Genomic DNA, 17,002 nt, shown 5'->3' with positions numbered 1-17,002 from the left:
GGGGTTGTTGGGCTTTACCACTGGATCTTTAGAGTCCTGCTTCAGCTCCCCTGTTTATTAGGTACTAATAGGTGAGTGGCACTGCCATCTTTTCTCTTGACCCTCTGGCTCCTCAGGCCACTTCCTGGCTGGAGTCCTTAGATGACTGTAGTGTGTTAGGCTTGACAGAAATTCCTTTAGAGGTTCCATTTCTTTCTGCAGCACCAAGGCCTGGGCAGCAGCAGACATTTTTATTTCCTGAGCTGTTCTCTTTCCACTGGAGCCCCAGAGTGAGCTATCAGTTCTTAAGATTGGCATGGAAGTGCATTAACTACAAGTGTAACAAGCCAGGGTACACCTGTGATCCCAGCTACTTTAGCTGCTGAGGCAGGGGATTGTAAGTTTAAGGACAGCCTGGGCAATTTAGTGATACCCTGTCTCAAAAAGGGCTTAGGATGTAGCTCAGCAGTAAAGCCTCTCCCTGCTCCCCCAGTCCAATCCCCAGTACCATACACAGTATAGATAGGCAGCTTGCAAACTGTAGGAGTCCTCATTAGCAAGACCATGAAATTTTGCAGTTCTTCTTGCTCCCCACTTGGTGGCTCGCTGCTTTCCTCTGCCACTGTTAAAGAAGAGGGAGTAGAACATTGGATGAGTGTAACTGCATCTAAAGTTGCAGTTTAAAAAAAAAAAAAATCCTTTGCCTCTATGGATAGGAATACTCCAGCATCGCTTGTGTTCAGTGAGACCCACCAAAGATAACGACTGTTCCTAATCTAGAACTTGACGTTTCTCAGACTTGATAGGGAAAGTAGAGGAGTTGTGGGGGTGATAACAGAGTGGAGAAAATTGATGTCAAGGACATTGAAATGGCATCTGTTTTTACCCAGGCTAATTACATGTGTAATGAATGGCTGATGAATCATTAATTTCAAGCAAATAATCCACAGTTGGTGCTCAGGAAAAGAGCTCTAGTGATACAGATAGCTTCCTGTGACAAGCCATTTCTGAATCTTGGCACCCTCTTTATTCCTATGTAAATGAACAAATTCTTTGTCTCCACACTACCTAAAATGACAATAGGGGCAAAATGAGAAATGAAGCATTTAGGCAAAAACAAGGGGATTATTTTATGCATAAATGTCCATTCTTTTGGAGTTCCTAATGTGTGCCAGGGACAGAAACATCTTTTTCATCACCCATAATCAGTGCTCCCAGCTGGCAGCCTGGCACTGGTACCTTCTTCTCAGTGCCAATGCAATGAACGAGTGGTCTGTGGGAGGCTAGCCCTGTATTAGGCCTAACTTTGTTCTAAGGAAGACAGCCCCTACTGATTTCTTGTATGTTCCCCTTATAGGGACTCCCTGTTCATAAGTGAATATAGCAGGCTCTTACTGGGCTATCCCTGGACAACCCACAGTTTTGACCTCCTGCCCACTTACCCTTACCCACTAGTTTCACCCAGACTCCCCTCTAGCCCACAGCTTATTACTGTCACTAGCCAGTGGCAGCCTAGAGGGTTGGCAACTCCCACTGAGCATTCTGCCAAGCCAGGAGGTCAGCACGTGAGCACACAGTGTCGTCTGCCCTCTAGGCCAAGGTGCAGAGATTGGAGGGTTAGGAGCCTCTTGCTCCACTCTCTAGACAAGCCTGGAAACTGGAGCTCCTCCTTCTCTTGGTCAAACAGATGGCTGTGGGTAATGTAGAACCTGAACTGCTGAAGGTATTCCTGCCATTCTCTGTCCCCCAGTGATACCTGCCTGCTTTCTTTCACGGCATCTGAGACCAAAAAACTCCAGCTATTCCTGAGTTTTGGAAACTGCTGCTCCAGGTCACACCTCCCTCTCCATTTCTGGTCTCTGCAAACTATGTGTTAACCTGCAGAAGCCCCTAATGTGGTACTTGAAAACCCAAGAGAAGAAATTGTAGCAATCTCAAAGCCTTGATCTCAAGAGCAGTGTACACTTTGGCTGCCTTGTCTCTCCTTGTCTTTACATACGTCTTCAAGAATTCTGGGCCACATGGCATTAGAGTTCTCTGACTTTGGCCCTTCCTGCCTTCCCTGCCTAGGAGACACTCAGGTGGAGATTGTCTGAGAGGCCCATCTATGAGTCCCTGAAATTACCAAGATGACCGTGCCCTTGGAGGCTCTTATCACTCTTGGGCTGGGTTGCCCTCAAAGAAAGCAGGCCCTTACTTATATGTGGTCTCATCCTTAGAAGTAGACCCACATTCACCAACCCCTCACTCATATCCCTGCAATGGAGCTACTGTGGGGTTGCTTGAGGATAAAACTAGAGCAACTCTGGTTCTAGGAGGGTATGTGCCAGGAGTGGGGGTTAGAGAATTCCTACCTTTGAAAAGAAAGCATTCTCAAATCTGCTACTAGGGCTAAATACAATTTATTTCAGTGCTGGGAAAAGAAGGGAGTGAGGGGGGACAATCACTTTGTCCTTATCTGGGCAATTTCTTGACAGACCTCAAAATGAGACCATTGCAAAGGGGGTGGAAAAGTGGGCTGGGGCCAAAGAAATTCGCTAGCAATGTCATCTGCAAAGCCAAGAGGAAAAACCAGCCTGGCCTCTGCCCCATTCCCATTCCCCCCACCTGTCTCTACCCTTTCCCTGGTTCTGCCAGACTCTCTATCTCCCTGGGCGCCAGCTTCTCAGCCACCCCTGGAGGCGGGGCTTGGCTGCACCCATGCGTGGTAGCGGAGTTAAATGCTCTGAGCCGGCACTGCTTGGGCAGAGAAGTGACACCATGGCCAGCAAGAAAGTCTGCATTGTAGGCTCTGGCAACTGGTAAGTGGCTGTCAAGGACCATGGGGGAAGGGTGGCTTCCCCCAAGAAGAGAGGGGTTAAGGAAGGAAGCTGGGTGGGCAGGAGGCAAAGTGGTTGGAAAATATATCTGGTTCCTGTTTGTCCCCTGCTGCTGTCCTCATTGCCTACAGGCACAGGACAGATGACCCACCTCCCAGGCTGTGCCTGCCTGGGCAGTTGCACCTGTTCATCAATGGAAGTGAACAGAATGCTCCCTTCTCTGCCTGAAGAGCTGCTTGGGTTTGGGGAGTGGAACCAGAAGGCTGCTCCTCTTCTCCAGCAGCAAAGTGTGAGACAGACTTGAGTCTCCTCTATTGCCAGGTCACAAGAGACTCACTTGTCATAGGAGTGGGGTGGGGGGGTGATGAAAAAAATAATCTGGAGGGCTGCTATAAGGCCCTGTAGTGGGTGGGTGCTACCCCATCCCCTGCCGCTGTTTCCTCCCTCACACCCCACTCCTCACTTTCCTGTACTTTCCCTAAACCCCCAGGGGCTCAGCCATTGCCAAGATTGTGGGTGCAAATGCTGCCCAGCTAGCACACTTTGACGCCCGGGTGACCATGTGGGTGTTTGAGGAAGATGTTGGGGGCAGAAAGCTGACAGAGATCATCAACACTCAGCACGAGAATGTCAAATACCTGCCAGGGCACAAGCTGCCCCCAAACGTGGTAAGCCTCAACCTCCTGCAAGGAAGGGAGGAAGTCCAGATGGTCAGTGCCCAGATTTTATCTACAGGAGCCTCCTGCTGAAAGGGAACACTTCAGGTACAAGTTGGACTTGAAAAGTGTCTCAGAAGGGCTTCTGTGGGCACAGGGCACTCCCATGTAGACTCCAAACTGCTCCCTGGGCACTTTCTGGGATTGAGGAGAATTTGCACAGTTCCTCTTTCTTACAGGATTCCAAGGGGAAGAGTCAGGGAAGAGGTGCCTAAGTTGGTTTCCATGACAACCAAAGACTGGTTCTCAGACTCCTAGATTTAGGGTCCCAGCAGTGCCTGCCTCAGGCTCTAATCCTGTTACTCATTCACTGGATTATTAGCAGATTTGGAAGCTGCTCCTTGGACTTTTGGTCTTTGGTCAAATTGATATAGCTCTCTTCCCCACCTGGAAATGGGGGAGCAAGAGAGGAAAAGGGCTCTCTCTTCCCAGTTGGGGCTCCAAGATGATGAAATCTTACTTGGCTTCTCCTCCTGCCAAGCCCAGGCTGCCTTTGGCCTCCCTCACAGTCCCATAGCCAAGGGCCAGGAGCGTGCTGGGGGGAGAGTTCCAGAAATCCAGGTCAGCTGAAGCAGAGGGGCAGTGAAGGTTGGATTCTCCTAAATTCAATCCTCCCAGATTCAGTCCCAAACTACTCTTTCTTTTCCCTCGTCTCAGTCTTACTCTGGCTTCTAGACTGCTGAATAGAGTTCCCTGGGGGCTAGCAGTGGTCTGCCAAACCCACAAGCACCTGGTCACCCCACAGGTGGCTGTACCAGATGTGGTCCAGGCTGCAGCAGATGCTGACATCCTCATCTTTGTGGTGCCCCACCAGTTCATCGGCAAGATCTGCGACCAGCTCAAGGGCCACCTGAAGGCCAACGCCATTGGCATGTCTCTTATTAAGGTGCCAGGGACACCTTCATGTGGATGGGGGCGTGCAGCTAACTATTGTGGGGTTCAGGGTGGGTGAAGCAAGTAGAAAAGAAAATGGTAGAAGTAAGCCAAAAGTTCCCAGAGAGAAGAGAGGAGTTGGCTTTGGAGAGGATTAAGAAAGTAGTGAGTTACAGCTGAAGGAAAGCTGGGAAGTAGATAAGGACTCATTTGGAGGCAGAAGCCTTAGGGATAAAGGGATGCTTCAAGGATATGAGAAGTGGGGAGGATTGAGGAGTAAGCAAGGGAGCTGGTTTGGAGCAGTGACTGGGCTAGCAGTTGGTTCGGGACAGTAAAGGAGGGAGGTATTTAGGGATTTAGAGGAGAAACATTGCCTTGGAGAGGTAGGTTATTGAAGGTGCATGGAAGGGCTTTTCTGATGGATTGGGTTTTTCACCACTGTCTACCCTCCTCACAGCAAACTGTATTGGGATTGGAATGGGGCAGGACTGGTGGGGAGGTACACTGATAAACAGTGTATTTGTAAGGGGTAGGATTTCTGGGTGGGAAGCCCTCAAATGGTTATCAAGGGCAGCTAGCCTGAGCTTCATCCTGTGCCCAGGGGGTAGACGAGGGCCCCAATGGGCTGAAGCTCATCTCTGAAGTGATTGGGGAACGCCTTGGCATCCCCATGAGCGTGCTGATGGGGGCCAACATTGCCAGCGAGGTGGCTGATGAGAAGTTCTGTGAGACCACCATTGGTGAGAGCCTTCCCCAACCCATGCATCACAAAGCTCTAGTGCTTCCTCTCCCCAAATTCCCCACCAGCCCCTTAGCCATCTCTTTCTACCAGGCAGGAAAAAGAAGATACATAAGAGGTGAGGGAGGGTTGGGACACCCCCAGGGAAGGGGTTGCAGATCCTGCCTTGGACAGGTGTGGGAAGAATAGTCAAGAGTCCCCACTCTCTGGGTGTGGTGGCACATGCCAACAGTCCCAGCTACTTGGGAGGCTGTGGCAAGAGGATCACTTGAGCCCAAGAGTCTGAGGGCAGCCTGAGCAACATAGTGACACCTTGTTTCAAAAAACAAAACCAAAAATGAGCCCCCTCTGAAAGTCTTGCTCTCTTCTCATTTTAGGCTGCAAGGACCCAGTCCAGGGACAGCTTCTGAAAGAGCTCATGCAGACACCCAATTTCCGTATCACAGTGGTACAAGAGGTTGACACAGTAGAGATCTGTGGGGCCTTAAAGGTGAGAGGGACACAGAAGTAGCTACTGAGATGGGGAGAAGGTTCCAAAGGAAGGCCCAGCTTAGCTCTAAAAGACTGCCAGTATTCTAGATCTCACTCATAGGCAGCTGTTCCCTTTCCCCACCAAATCTCACATACATAGGAGGAACTGCAGAAGTAAAACCAGGGGCACTCAGGCCTGCTGATTTTCACCATCAGGCTATGGAGCCTTCTTCCTTTCCCTGGAGAGCCCCTTGTGGGACAGGCTGCAGGGGGTGGTCCAAGGGGAAGAAGAGATGCCCAAGCCAATGGGAGACAAGAGATCCTAACTAAACAAGGAGCTGCACGCCTGTAATACCAGCGACTTGGGAGACTGAGGCAGGAGGATCACAAATCCAAGAGCAGCCTCAGCAATATAGTAAGATCCTACCTCAAAATAATATTAAAAATTAAAAAAAAAAGGGGATGGGGATGTAGCTTAGTGGTAGAATACTTGTCTAGCACATGTGAGACCCTGAGTTCAATCCCTAGTACCAAAAAAAAAAAAAGCAATAACTATGGATCCACAACTATGTATATGACTATGGAACAGAAAAGAATGGTCATGGATGAAAGGGTCCCCTGGAGAAAAAATGGCTTTCAGAAAATGTCTTCAGGGATGTAACATGGGGTGGGGCCAAGAGGTACAGCAAGTGGACCAGGTGGGGTGGCTCATGCCTGTAATTCCAGCAACTCTGGAGGCTGAGGCAGGAGGATTATAAATTTGAGGTCAGTCTCAGCAACTTAGCCAGAACCTGTCTCAAAAAAAAAAAATTAGTAGGCCGGGCGCAGTGGCGCACACCTGTAATCCTAGCAGCTCAGGAGGCTGAGACAGGAAGATCAAAGTTCAAAGCCAGCAACGGTCAGGCACTAAGTAACTCAGTGAGACCCTGTCTGAAATGCAGCTCACTAGTTCAGCACCTCTGAGTTCAATCACTGGTACTGGAAAAAAAGGTGCAGCAAGTAGGAAAACCAGAACTTGGACATGGTTCAGGAACCCTTATGCTTCCTTCATTTACTTGGTGGGTGTGTTATAGCTAATGTGGGGAGCATGAGGCAGGTGATGAGGGCTCCAGATGGGCCACTGGAAGGTGTCCTTCCTCACTCATGCCTTCTACTCCCCAAAGAATATAGTGGCTGTTGGGGCTGGCTTCTGTGATGGGCTAGGCTTTGGAGACAACACCAAGGCAGCAGTGATCCGGCTGGGGCTCATGGAGATGATTGCCTTTGCTAAGCTCTTCTGCCAAGGCCCAGTGTCCTCTGCCACCTTCTTGGAGAGCTGTGGCGTTGCTGACCTCATCACTACCTGCTACGGAGGGCGGAACCGCAAAGTGGCTGAGGCCTTTGCTCGCACTGGAAAGGTGGGCCCTGGGAACAGGGGGAATAGAGGGCGGTCCCTGCTGGCATCAAGGTAGAAGCACTTAGCTGGCAGCTCCTGAGCACAAACATTAATATTGTTGTAGACATTCCTACCCGTTTTTCCCCCGTATAACCCCACAGCCCATTTGAGCCCAACTTTCCATATAGATGACCTGCTCTCCCACCTCCATACATGTGGCCTGTTTTCTTTACAGTCCATTGAACAGCTTGAGAAAGAGATGCTGAATGGGCAGAAGCTGCAGGGGCCCCAGACAGCCCGAGAGCTACACAGCATCCTCCAGCATAAGGGCCTGGTTGACAAGTAAGTGTATTATATAGCCTTCCTGGCTGAGGGAGCCACAAGCCAAGAGCTGTCCCTGTTCTTGAACCACCTTCTTGAACTTTGCACTGTCTGTGAAGTGGGTAGTGAAGGAACTGTAACCTTCTGTTTCAAGGTTAAAATCTGGACTACCTATTCTCCCCAGCCAGTTCACGGCCTTGGAGTTCATTCTGGTCTAGTGCTCTTTTATACTTCATTACTTGGACCTCTCTGAATAGCCTCCCTTTTTTATCCTTTCTTCCTTGTCCTCTGCTCTAAGGGTTAAAGCTCTGGGGCAGGAATAAGCTCATTTGATTGTCTCACCTCTTTGTCCAACTCCCCATCAGCCCTCTGTCCTCTGCATCCCATCCTTGGTATTGATTGAGAATGGGTTCTGCTTCAAGATTCTCCTTTCCAGGGAGCACAGACAGTGGGCTGAACAGAACAGAGTTCAGTTGGCCTGGGAAATAATCATAGAAAAAGAGAAAATGAAATAGGATCAGAACAGGTTCATGGCTTTGGGTAAAGGTGATGGGAGGGGAGGGCAAGAAGGAAAATGGCATTTACTGACACCTTCACATAATGCATAATAAAATCTTCATGTATATAATCATATCTTTAACTACTTTGGCTGGGCACTATGGTGCATGCCTTTAATCCCAGCAGCCAGGGAGACTGAGGCAGGAGGACTGTAAGTTCAAGGCTAGCTTCAACAACTTATTGAGACCCTCAGCAATTTAGCAAGATCCTGTCTCAAAAAATAAAAAGGACTGGAGATGTAGTTCAGTGGTAAAAACAGCCCTGAGTTCAAGCCCCAGTGTCAAAGAGGGGAAAAACTCTCATATTTTTACTACTTTGTCATATTATCCCCATTTTACAGTTGAGGACACTGAAGCTCAGAGAGGCGGGGGATGGGGGGAAATCACTTAAAGCCAAGGAAGCATGTAGACAAGTTCAATATGAAACACAGCAGGGCAGGTAGTAACCTGACCCTATAACCCAGGGCTGGGGAGTTCAGATACTCAGCAGGTAGAAATTGAGAGCCAGAGTCAGCCTGAGCTCTGAGGCGGGAGGGTAGAGGAGTGGAGGTTAGGCAGTGAATGTTGAGTGGGGGAGGAAGGGTGAAGAGTGGGAGACTAAGCCTTGCCTTTCCCTGCAACTGTAGGTTCCCCCTGTTCATGGCTGTCTACAAGGTATGCTATGAGGGCCAGCCAGTGGGTGAATTTATCCGCTGCCTGCAGAATCATCCAGAACACATGTGAGTGGGATGAAGACCCAGGACAGGCAGCTCCTTTTTCCCATTTGACACAAGTAGAAGTTGGGGCACCTGGTCACCAGGATCTCCAGGACTCCTCACCAAGCAATTTTCTCAGCTTTTCATTGGAAGACAAAAGGCAGTGGGTCAGCTACACACCTGAAGATCCTAACTGCCTGAAGCCTGGAGCCTTTTGCCAGAAATGGAGCTGCCCTGTCCTTCTGCAGATGTGGAGCTTTCTCCTTGTCTTCTGGGAGGCACAGAATCAAGCCTCGGTGCTGCCTGCTCTAGGAATGTGTACGGGGGAGGGTGGGAGGAGAGTGCGCCAGGGCAAGGGCTGCCAGTTGTTGCCTCACACAGACCAGGAACCTGTCCCCAAGCCGAATTAAGTGGCTAAAGAAGTACCTTAGCATAGGAGGGATGAGGCAAGGGCTGCCAGGGAGGGGTCTGGGTGTTTGAACTGATATAGGTGCCATAGATCCTTTGGCTGACCTCTGCCAGGCACCACACAGCATCAACGGATCTCAGTGTTTGTTAACAAAATACAAAGATCTCAAGCAACCCTTTCTAGCTTCTCCTAGCAACAACTGCATCCTCAGAAACCTCTGGTCATCCCTCTTCCCCCTCCCTTAGGCTGCCCTGGCACAAGAGTTGCTTCATGCTGGCATCTCTGGCCCTGGGACTTGCTACTATCCCCAGGGACTTCCTGGGTCCTAGATCTTTGCCAGCTCCTCCCCACCCTGTGTGACCTTTCCAAGCTTTCCCTCACTGGCCCTAACTGCCAGAACCCTCTTTGGGGAGCAGGAACTTAAATCTGCTGACAGAGCTACACCTTTTCATAGCCAGCTCAGATCACTGGGCTCTGGCTTTTTGTGACCTTTGTATTTGCCCAGCCTCCCTGTCAAGAGCTCTAGCTGGGGGAGGTGTCCTCTGGGTCCCTCCTGCTGTTTATCTCTCCAGAGAGCATCCCTGCCTCTACCCTCCCCTCCTCCTCCTCCTCCTCCTCAATCCTGTAGTTCTTTCTCAGCTGCCCCAGAGCAGCCAGGACAGCTAGCCAGCACCTGGCATCTAGAAGCCTGGGGTCAGAGTGGCCCAAAGGCTAAACAAGGTTCCCATGCTGGTGGGTCCTTGATATTCCAAGGCCAGCTCTCCTTCCTCCAGTGAAAGCCTCCTCATGAGGCACTGACCATATCAGCACTTCAGTTGGGAAATTCAAGGAGGAAGAAGAAAATAAAAACCACCCTGTGGCCTGGGGTGAGGGAAGAACAGGAGGGGGAGGGAGAGGAGTATGCTTTGCACTGGCCTTGTTCCAGGACTGGGTGGCTGCAGGGGAATGTCACAGGTCAGCAGCAGTTCCCCTAGCTATAAATAGTCCCTGAGGGCTGAGAGGCTCCTGTGTCCAACAGTGGTCTCCGCTTCCTGTGTGGCAGCACCTGGCACACTGTGACTCTGGCCAGCTTCATGTTAATCCTCCCTTACTTCCCAACAAACTAGGGAGTCAGGCTCCTCTTGGCTCCTAAAATTTGAGAATTCAGTCTTATCAAGTGTAGGGCACAGCTGCCTGTATCAGGCCAGGAAAGTGCAGGCAGTCATCCCAGGTCTGGCTGGGCCCACGTCTGGGTACTGTGTGAATCCAGAGCTGCCCTTGAGGAGGTTAAGGTGGAGCAAAGACAGCTTCCAATACCTTTGCCTACTTCTCTTCAGTCCATTGTCAATTGTGAATCTGAGGTTTTCTATCAGGCAACTTGACCACCCAATAAAGCATTGTTTTTTTTCCAGAAACAGTACGAGTTGGGGAAGGGGCTTCAGTGCATGTAGTAATGCGTTCCCTGTCCTGTATCACCACGTATGTGTTTTCACTCTTACCACGGGACAAATGAAACAGGAAATCCCTCCTCGATAATCAGTTATTCCAGGGCCCCAGCAATGGGGCCTACTCAGTCCTCTCCTCTATCCTCACCGGCAAAACCCCTCACACCCATCTCTCCCTAAGCAGTCATCCAGTCTTCCCAGAGCTTCTTAGGGGCTTTAGCATGCCACCTACAAATGGGATCACGCAAGGGGCAGAAATATTATAGAGTCACCCCTCGTGTTCACTTCGTGGTCATGGCCTTGCGGCGCGGGTCACGTCCCTACCTGAGCTTGGTCCGCAGCCCGACCGCCCGGGAGAGGGACGCTCCAGGCTCTAGGGGGCGCGCGGTCCACCTGCCGGGCGGGGCTGGCTCTGAGCGAATCCACCTAGCTACCAGAGACGTCACCGCACCAAAGGCTGGGATTGGTTGTGTCTGGGCATTCTAAATTCCGGTTCCCGAGTTTAAGCCACCAAAGACAGTCTCTCAATGGAGCATTATCCACAACTCCCATAATTCATAACGAGAGGAAAGCTCGTCTGAGGATGCGTAGCAAGAGCGACTTGACCCGGAAGCCGAATTTCAAAACCGGCCACCAGCGTGAGGCGTGGCAGAAGAGGGTTCCTGCCTCAGTGGGAGGGGTTGTGCGGGTCCGGCGCGGGTCCGCTCGCCTGCTTCGGTAACTAACCCTAGAGGCCAAGCCGGGCGAGTGGGCGGGGAGAAGGGCCGCTTTCCTCACCAATAGCTGAGGCGTTCGAAGTGGTTCCTGGGCCTTCACCCGCAGGAGTCTGGTTCCGGGCGTCGCTTTCGGCGTTGCTTAGGAGTTGTGCAGGCCGTGGCAGCGAGACGTAGCCTGCGGAGGTCTGGGTTGGACTCGAGGGAGCTGCAGCATCCAGGTACGCCTTTGGCCAGGGTTGAGCAGGGGCCGCCGATCCCACGGAAGACACGGCCACCTGGGCCGGCGCTTGCTAACTCCACCGCCCCACCCGCCTGTTTGTGGGCTTCTGTGCCCTTGAGTTTGCTGCGCGGCTGCTTGCCCAATCCCCTTGAAGCCATAGGTCAGCCTTGCTACTCGTAGGGCTGGCCCTGTCAAACCTCAGTTATTGCCTGGCGCATGGGCCCTCAGGCTGCGACTACAAATGCTACCTGAGTCACAGTCCCTCTTCTTCGCTGGTGTAAATCTTCCCCACTTAAGAAGATAGCTCCACCCTTACACCTTTCTGCCTCTTCGCATAGTGCCTCTTCGCATCTGCTCACGCACCGTCTTCTACCTTGAGTGACAGAATATATAGGATTCATAGCAAATCTGCATGAGCTCCTTTAGACAAAAGCTGTGTTTTATTTGCGGCCTTCCATAGCATGTGTGCTCCATGTTTCTAGTAGGAGATAAACAAGTGCATTTAGGTCTAGGTGATAGACCCATTCGAGGGAATGAGTTTACCGGAGGAGAAATCTGAACCTTGAAATCCTCCTATGTTTAGATGGCAGAAAGAGAAGAGCCGTTATAGCCTTTGCAAATTGCATCCCTATGGCATTTTCCTTAATGATTCTTCCGATAGTTTTTTCCTAGTTTTCTGAAATCTGCCGTCCATCTCCACCATTTCAGAACAGACCTAGCTTTGTGATTTATTGAAAAAATGGATTCCCCTTACATGAGAACATTATCCTGCTAGTTTCAAAAATTTCCTTCATTTCCAAGGTTAATCCTACTGCATATAGGCTTCTGATTACATTTTCCTCCACCATTCTCAATCTAGTTCTCTTTCTACCACTTCACTTTTTTTATCCTTAGTTAAGCCACCACCTTTTCACTCTTTAAAACATATTCAAACCTTACTTACCAATAAAAACAAAACTAGAATTTTCTTAATCTTATTGCCTTTGTGAGTACTGCTCTGTAATTCCCATTCCCTTAAGGAGCAAACCACAAGAACATCAGTTCTTATCTTTGGGGCAAATCCTTCTAATTATCTGTTTTTCTCTGATCCATCTAATTATCTGTTTTTCTCTGTTCTGGAAAAATGCTAGACATTTGAATGTTGAGGGGTTCATAGGCCTGTTGGGGCCATGACTGAGAATTTGTGCTCTCGATGCCTATACTGCCTGTTCCAGTTCAGTGACTAAAGTGACTTCTGCCATACCAGTGACCTAGTTGCCTATTCCCAAGCAGTGGTCCCTCCTGATCAGTCTTCATGGTTTTTGTTGTTTGGTACTGGGGATTGAACCTAGAAGCACTTAACCACTGAGCCACATCCCCAGCCCTTTTTATTATTTTTTATTTTAGACAGTAAGTTGCTGAGAGTCAAGCTGAATTGCTGAAGCTGGCTTTGAACTCATAAGCCTCCAGTTGCAGCCTCCCTAGCTGCTAGGATTAGAGGCATGTGCCACCATGCCCCAGTCTTTTTTTTTTTTTTTTGGTACCGGGGATTGAACTTAGGGGCACTGGACCACTGAGCCACATCCCCAGCCCTATTTTTTATATTTTATTCAGAGACAGGGTATCACTGATTTGCTTAGTGCCTGGCTTTTGCTGAGGCTGGCTTTGAATTCACATCCTCCTGTCTCAGCCTCCCGAGCCACTGGGATCACAGGCATGTGCCACCACGCAGGCTCACTCATGGCTCCTCCTGGTGTTTTGCAGTAGTGGTTTCCAACTATTATTCTGGTCAAATACATTGGAAAGATATAGCATACTTCTGCCAGTGGCAATAATTTTGATATATCAGTAATTTTCAACCTTGAAGGGAGATGTAGCTAAATGAACCCCTCCAGATATTTCTAGAATTTCCTATATACTTTATCTTCTTAATTGTTTCTTTCATCAAACTTGCTTCCTTGGCCTATTTCTTTCTGGTCTTATCCCCTGCTTTGGTATCACTTGTTACCTTCATCTGCATCTCATATATAGCCTTCTCTCCCAAGAGCTATCCAGATTCTTATTTACATTTGCCTGATACACAAAGAAAAAAAGAACATAAACATCATCACATGAAAATTACATTTTAATTTTATTATGTTCAAACCAGCTCAGGATTTATTTATTTTATTTTTTTGTGGTGCTGGGCATTGGAATCCAGGGCTTTGCATATGGTAGGCAATCATCATTAAGACACAAGCCTCCAGTCCCTTTGATCTTGACTGACACCACCACCTCTCATTGTTAATACACAATATGCATACCCCTTTCTCCTCTTTTTTTTTTTGGTGCTGGGGATTGAACCCAGGGTCTTGTGCATGCAAGGCAAGCAGCTGAGCTATATCCTTAGATATACCAGCTGAGCTGTATCCTCAGCCCCTCTTGTGCTTATTTCTGTGAACAGAGTTTCTTAACTTGGAGATATTTTCAGTTTTGTCCTATTCCATTCAGTTGCTAAATCTTGTATTTATAAAGTAGCTTTTGCATCTGTCCTATCCATTTCTTCTGCATTAGTTTGGTGAAGAGTTTTTGCTAATTTGAAAATGGGAGCAGCCTCAGGATGGATTAGACCAGAGAATTAAGTGAGATTCTAGATACAGGTTTGTGTTTGTTAATTGGTCTTGTATTACTCTCTAGAGGAGCCACACCATCCTATTCCTTTGTTGGCTGATGAATGCTTCCAGCTCTTTCCCTCCAGCCCCTCAAAGAGACTGAGCTTCTGGCCAGGTTAGGGGAGATAGCAGGAGAAAGACTAAGTGCACCCTGGTTCAGTGGCATACACCTGTAATCTTAGCTACTTGGAAGACTGAGGAAGGAGGATTATAAATTTGAGACCAATCTCAGTAATTTAGTGAGACCCTGCCTCAAATAAATAAATAAATGGGATGTAGCTTAGTGGTAAAGCTCCCCTGAGTTCAATCCCAGTTCAAAAAAAAAAAAAAGTTTGAGACCAACCAGGGCAATTTAGCGAGACCATGTCTCAAAAACTAAAAACAGTGGCTGGGGTTGTAGCTTAGTGGTAGAGCACTTGCCTAGCACTTGTGAGGCACTGGGTTTGATCCTCAGCACCACATAAAAATAAATAAATAAAATAAAGGTATGTCCATCTATAACTAAAAATATTTCTTAAAAAAAGAGAGAAAGAAAAAGGGCTGGAGGAATAGCTCAGTGGTTAAGTGCCCCTGGATTCAATCCCCATTACTGCAATAAATAAACAAACAGTTAGATAAGTAAATAAATAATTGAAGTAGAGGTTGAGTGAAACCTGCTGGCTGCAGTCTCTGTCAGGTCCTTGTTTACTACCTTAGGGTAGTGGCCTATGCGCTTATGTTTCTTCACTGTTTCATGCACAGTTTGAGGTCATAATCTGAACACATCCCTTTGTCATTTTGAACTTTTGTCATTTGGTTTTCTTCCTCTGATCTTCTTTTAATGTCTCTTGCCATAGTGGAATTGTAATTCTAAGAAGCTGTGCCTCAGCTCATCTTGGGATCTGTCCTCAAGTCAATGTTCATTCCTTAGGACTCACCCTGAGAAGCATGCACTTGTCTCTTACCTTACCTTAGGCTCCCTAAACCAGCTAATCTTGAGTTTATTTTATTTCAGATTTTTGACTTTTTGTTTGATATGGAGTCTCACTGTTTCCCAGGTAGGCCCTAAATCCCTGGGCTCAAGTAATCCTCCTGCCTCAGCTTCCCGAGTAGTTAGGATTACAGGCACATTCTGCCACACCTGGCCCCCAATTTTTTGTTGAAAGAAACTTATCCTAGCCGAGCATGGTGGCGCATGCCCATAATCCCAATGACTCTGGAGGCTGAGGTAGGAAGATTCCAAGTTCAGGGCCAGCCTCAGCAATTTAGCAAGCCCCTGTGCAATTTAGTGAGACCCTGTCTCAAAAAATAATTTTAAAAAGGTGGCAGGGACTTGGGATTTAGCTTATCAGTAGAGTGTCCCTGGATCCAACCTCTAGTGCCAAAAAAAAAAATAAAAACCCTGATTTAAGACCTAACTTGGAAACCTGACCACTGTGTGGAGATGTGTGTGTGTGTGTGTGTGTATACTTTTTTTTTTTTTTTTTAAGTACTGGAGATTGAACTCAGGGGCCCTTTTCCAGTGAGCATCATCCTCAGCCCTTTTTAAATTTTTTGAGACTGGGTCTTTCTAAGTTCTTGAGTCTGACCTTGAACATGCAATCCTCATGCCTTAGCTTTCCGATTAGCTTGGATTACAGGTATGTGTCACTATGCCCAGCCTAAGATTTTTTTTTTTTTTTAATTTTTTTGTAGCTGTAGATGAACAGAATGCCTTTATTTTAATTGTCTGTTTTTATGTGGCACTGTGGATCGAACCCAGTGCCTCACACATGCAAGGCAAGCACTCTGCCACTGAGCTACAGCCCCAGCCCCTAAGATTGTTTTTATAGGGGAAAAAAAATTAGATATTGCCTGAAAGATTCCCATTTGATCCTCCTAAGAGAATAATTTACTGCAAATGTTTAAACCCTGGCTATTTCCATTAGTTTTCTACAAGCCAGAAAAAACAAAACAAAAAAAAAAAAACTGGTGCATGCTTTAAGTAATGTACCAGTTAAGAACAGTTCTGGGTGGATCAGTCACTTCTCTCCACAGATATGGAGGGCCATTAGCTGTGATAGTATTCGTATGCACCCAGTTCTAGCCTGGTGTCTGTATCTCTCTTTTTGCAGTACTGGGGATTGAACCTGTGGCCTTGTGTGTACTAGGCAAACACTCTGCCACTAAGCAACATTCCCTAGCAATGTCTGTTTATATGAAAATATCTGTCCTTTTGAATCAGAGTTCCCAAGTGATGTCTAGTATCCTTATTAGACTGCTTACACTTGGTGGCCTTTCCATATAGAGTACAGACAGACTAAGCAAGGCCCATAAGTTATGGAATGCCCTACACAGGGAGATGGACTGGGTAGATAAGACCTTATCCTGGGGTTTAAATCCAATTTGTCTTTGTAGGGGACAACATGCCAACTGCCAAGCAGCTAGCTGACATTGGCTACAAGACCTTTTCTACCTCCATGATGCTTCTCACTGTGTATGGGGGCTACCTCTGCAGTGTCCGAGCCTACCGCTACTTCCAGCTGCGCAGTGCCCGGCGCCAGGCTGCGGAAGAACAGAAGACCTCAGGAGTCCTATAGAGCTGGAGGCACTTTTACTCTTGAACACAGAGGCCTGAGGCTTGCTTTGGAAAGACCTTTCCTATAATCATTTTCAGGTTGAGAGGACTAGAGCCCTGATGGTTTTCAGTCTCTGCTGAAGAAAATACCCATGATTTCTCTAGTACTGACAGTTTGACAGTTGTGGTGGAGGCTATTGAATCATAATAGGAATGTGAGAGTGAAGTATATCCCAGAATTAAATATGTTGCCATATCTGTGTCTTGGCGTTTTTGTTTACCCAAATAAATGTATGGACCACAGAAGTAGAGCGTTGACTACTGGTTTTCATAGACTAGAGAGCTCAATATTCATTTCATGAATAATGAGAGTTTTTAGCAACAGTAGCATTAGCCCTCATGATCTCAGAAAGACTGTCCCAGTATTTATTTATAGTTTTTATTTATTTATTTTTGGTGCTTAAGATTGAATCCAGGCCTTGTGCATGCTAAGTTTGCACTCTACCACTGAGGTATGCCTTC

The 17,002-nt window shown here is 47.9% G+C and overlaps 2 protein-coding genes and 1 long non-coding RNA gene across 4 annotated transcripts; 2 read left to right on the top strand and 1 right to left on the bottom strand.

The window, feature by feature from the left end:
- Positions 1 to 188: 188 nt before the first annotated feature.
- On the bottom strand, positions 189 to 10,907 carry LOC114103925 (uncharacterized). The gene is made up of 3 exons (XR_003584749.3): positions 10,703 to 10,907; positions 7,636 to 7,771; positions 189 to 601 (listed from the first exon to the last, which is right to left on the bottom strand). It is a non-coding gene; the product is annotated as an uncharacterized lncRNA (long non-coding RNA).
- Positions 898 to 10,348, top strand: Gpd1 (glycerol-3-phosphate dehydrogenase 1). The gene is made up of 8 exons (XM_071609860.1): positions 898 to 2,780; positions 3,289 to 3,466; positions 4,260 to 4,400; positions 4,989 to 5,127; positions 5,504 to 5,616; positions 6,761 to 6,994; positions 7,208 to 7,314; positions 8,477 to 10,348. The coding sequence occupies exons 1-8, from the start codon at positions 2,680 to 2,682 to the stop codon at positions 8,571 to 8,573; spliced, it is 1,110 nt and encodes a 369-aa protein (XP_071465961.1). The 5' UTR covers positions 898 to 2,679; the 3' UTR covers positions 8,574 to 10,348.
- Positions 10,908 to 11,119: 212 nt separating the features above from the next.
- Positions 11,120 to 16,736, top strand: Cox14 (cytochrome c oxidase assembly factor COX14). Of its 2 annotated transcripts, XM_027949783.3 has the most exons (3): positions 11,120 to 11,312; positions 14,939 to 14,981; positions 16,321 to 16,736. In XM_027949783.3, exons 2-3 carry the CDS (start codon positions 14,960 to 14,962, stop codon positions 16,500 to 16,502), a joined length of 204 nt encoding a protein of 67 aa, XP_027805584.1. In that variant the 5' UTR covers positions 11,120 to 11,312; positions 14,939 to 14,959; the 3' UTR covers positions 16,503 to 16,736. The 2 variants fall into 2 exon arrangements, with proteins under 2 accessions (XP_027805584.1, XP_027805585.1); XM_027949784.2 differs by lacking the exon at positions 14,939 to 14,981 and having other exon boundaries at positions 11,152 to 11,312.
- The last annotated feature ends 266 nt before the right edge of the window (positions 16,737 to 17,002 follow it).

Source organism: Marmota flaviventris, chromosome 3 (genome assembly GCF_047511675.1).
Source record: "Marmota flaviventris isolate mMarFla1 chromosome 3, mMarFla1.hap1, whole genome shotgun sequence".
Classification (NCBI taxonomy): Eukaryota; Metazoa; Chordata; class Mammalia; order Rodentia; family Sciuridae; genus Marmota; species Marmota flaviventris.
This window is presented reverse-complemented; position numbering and strand designations above follow the sequence as displayed.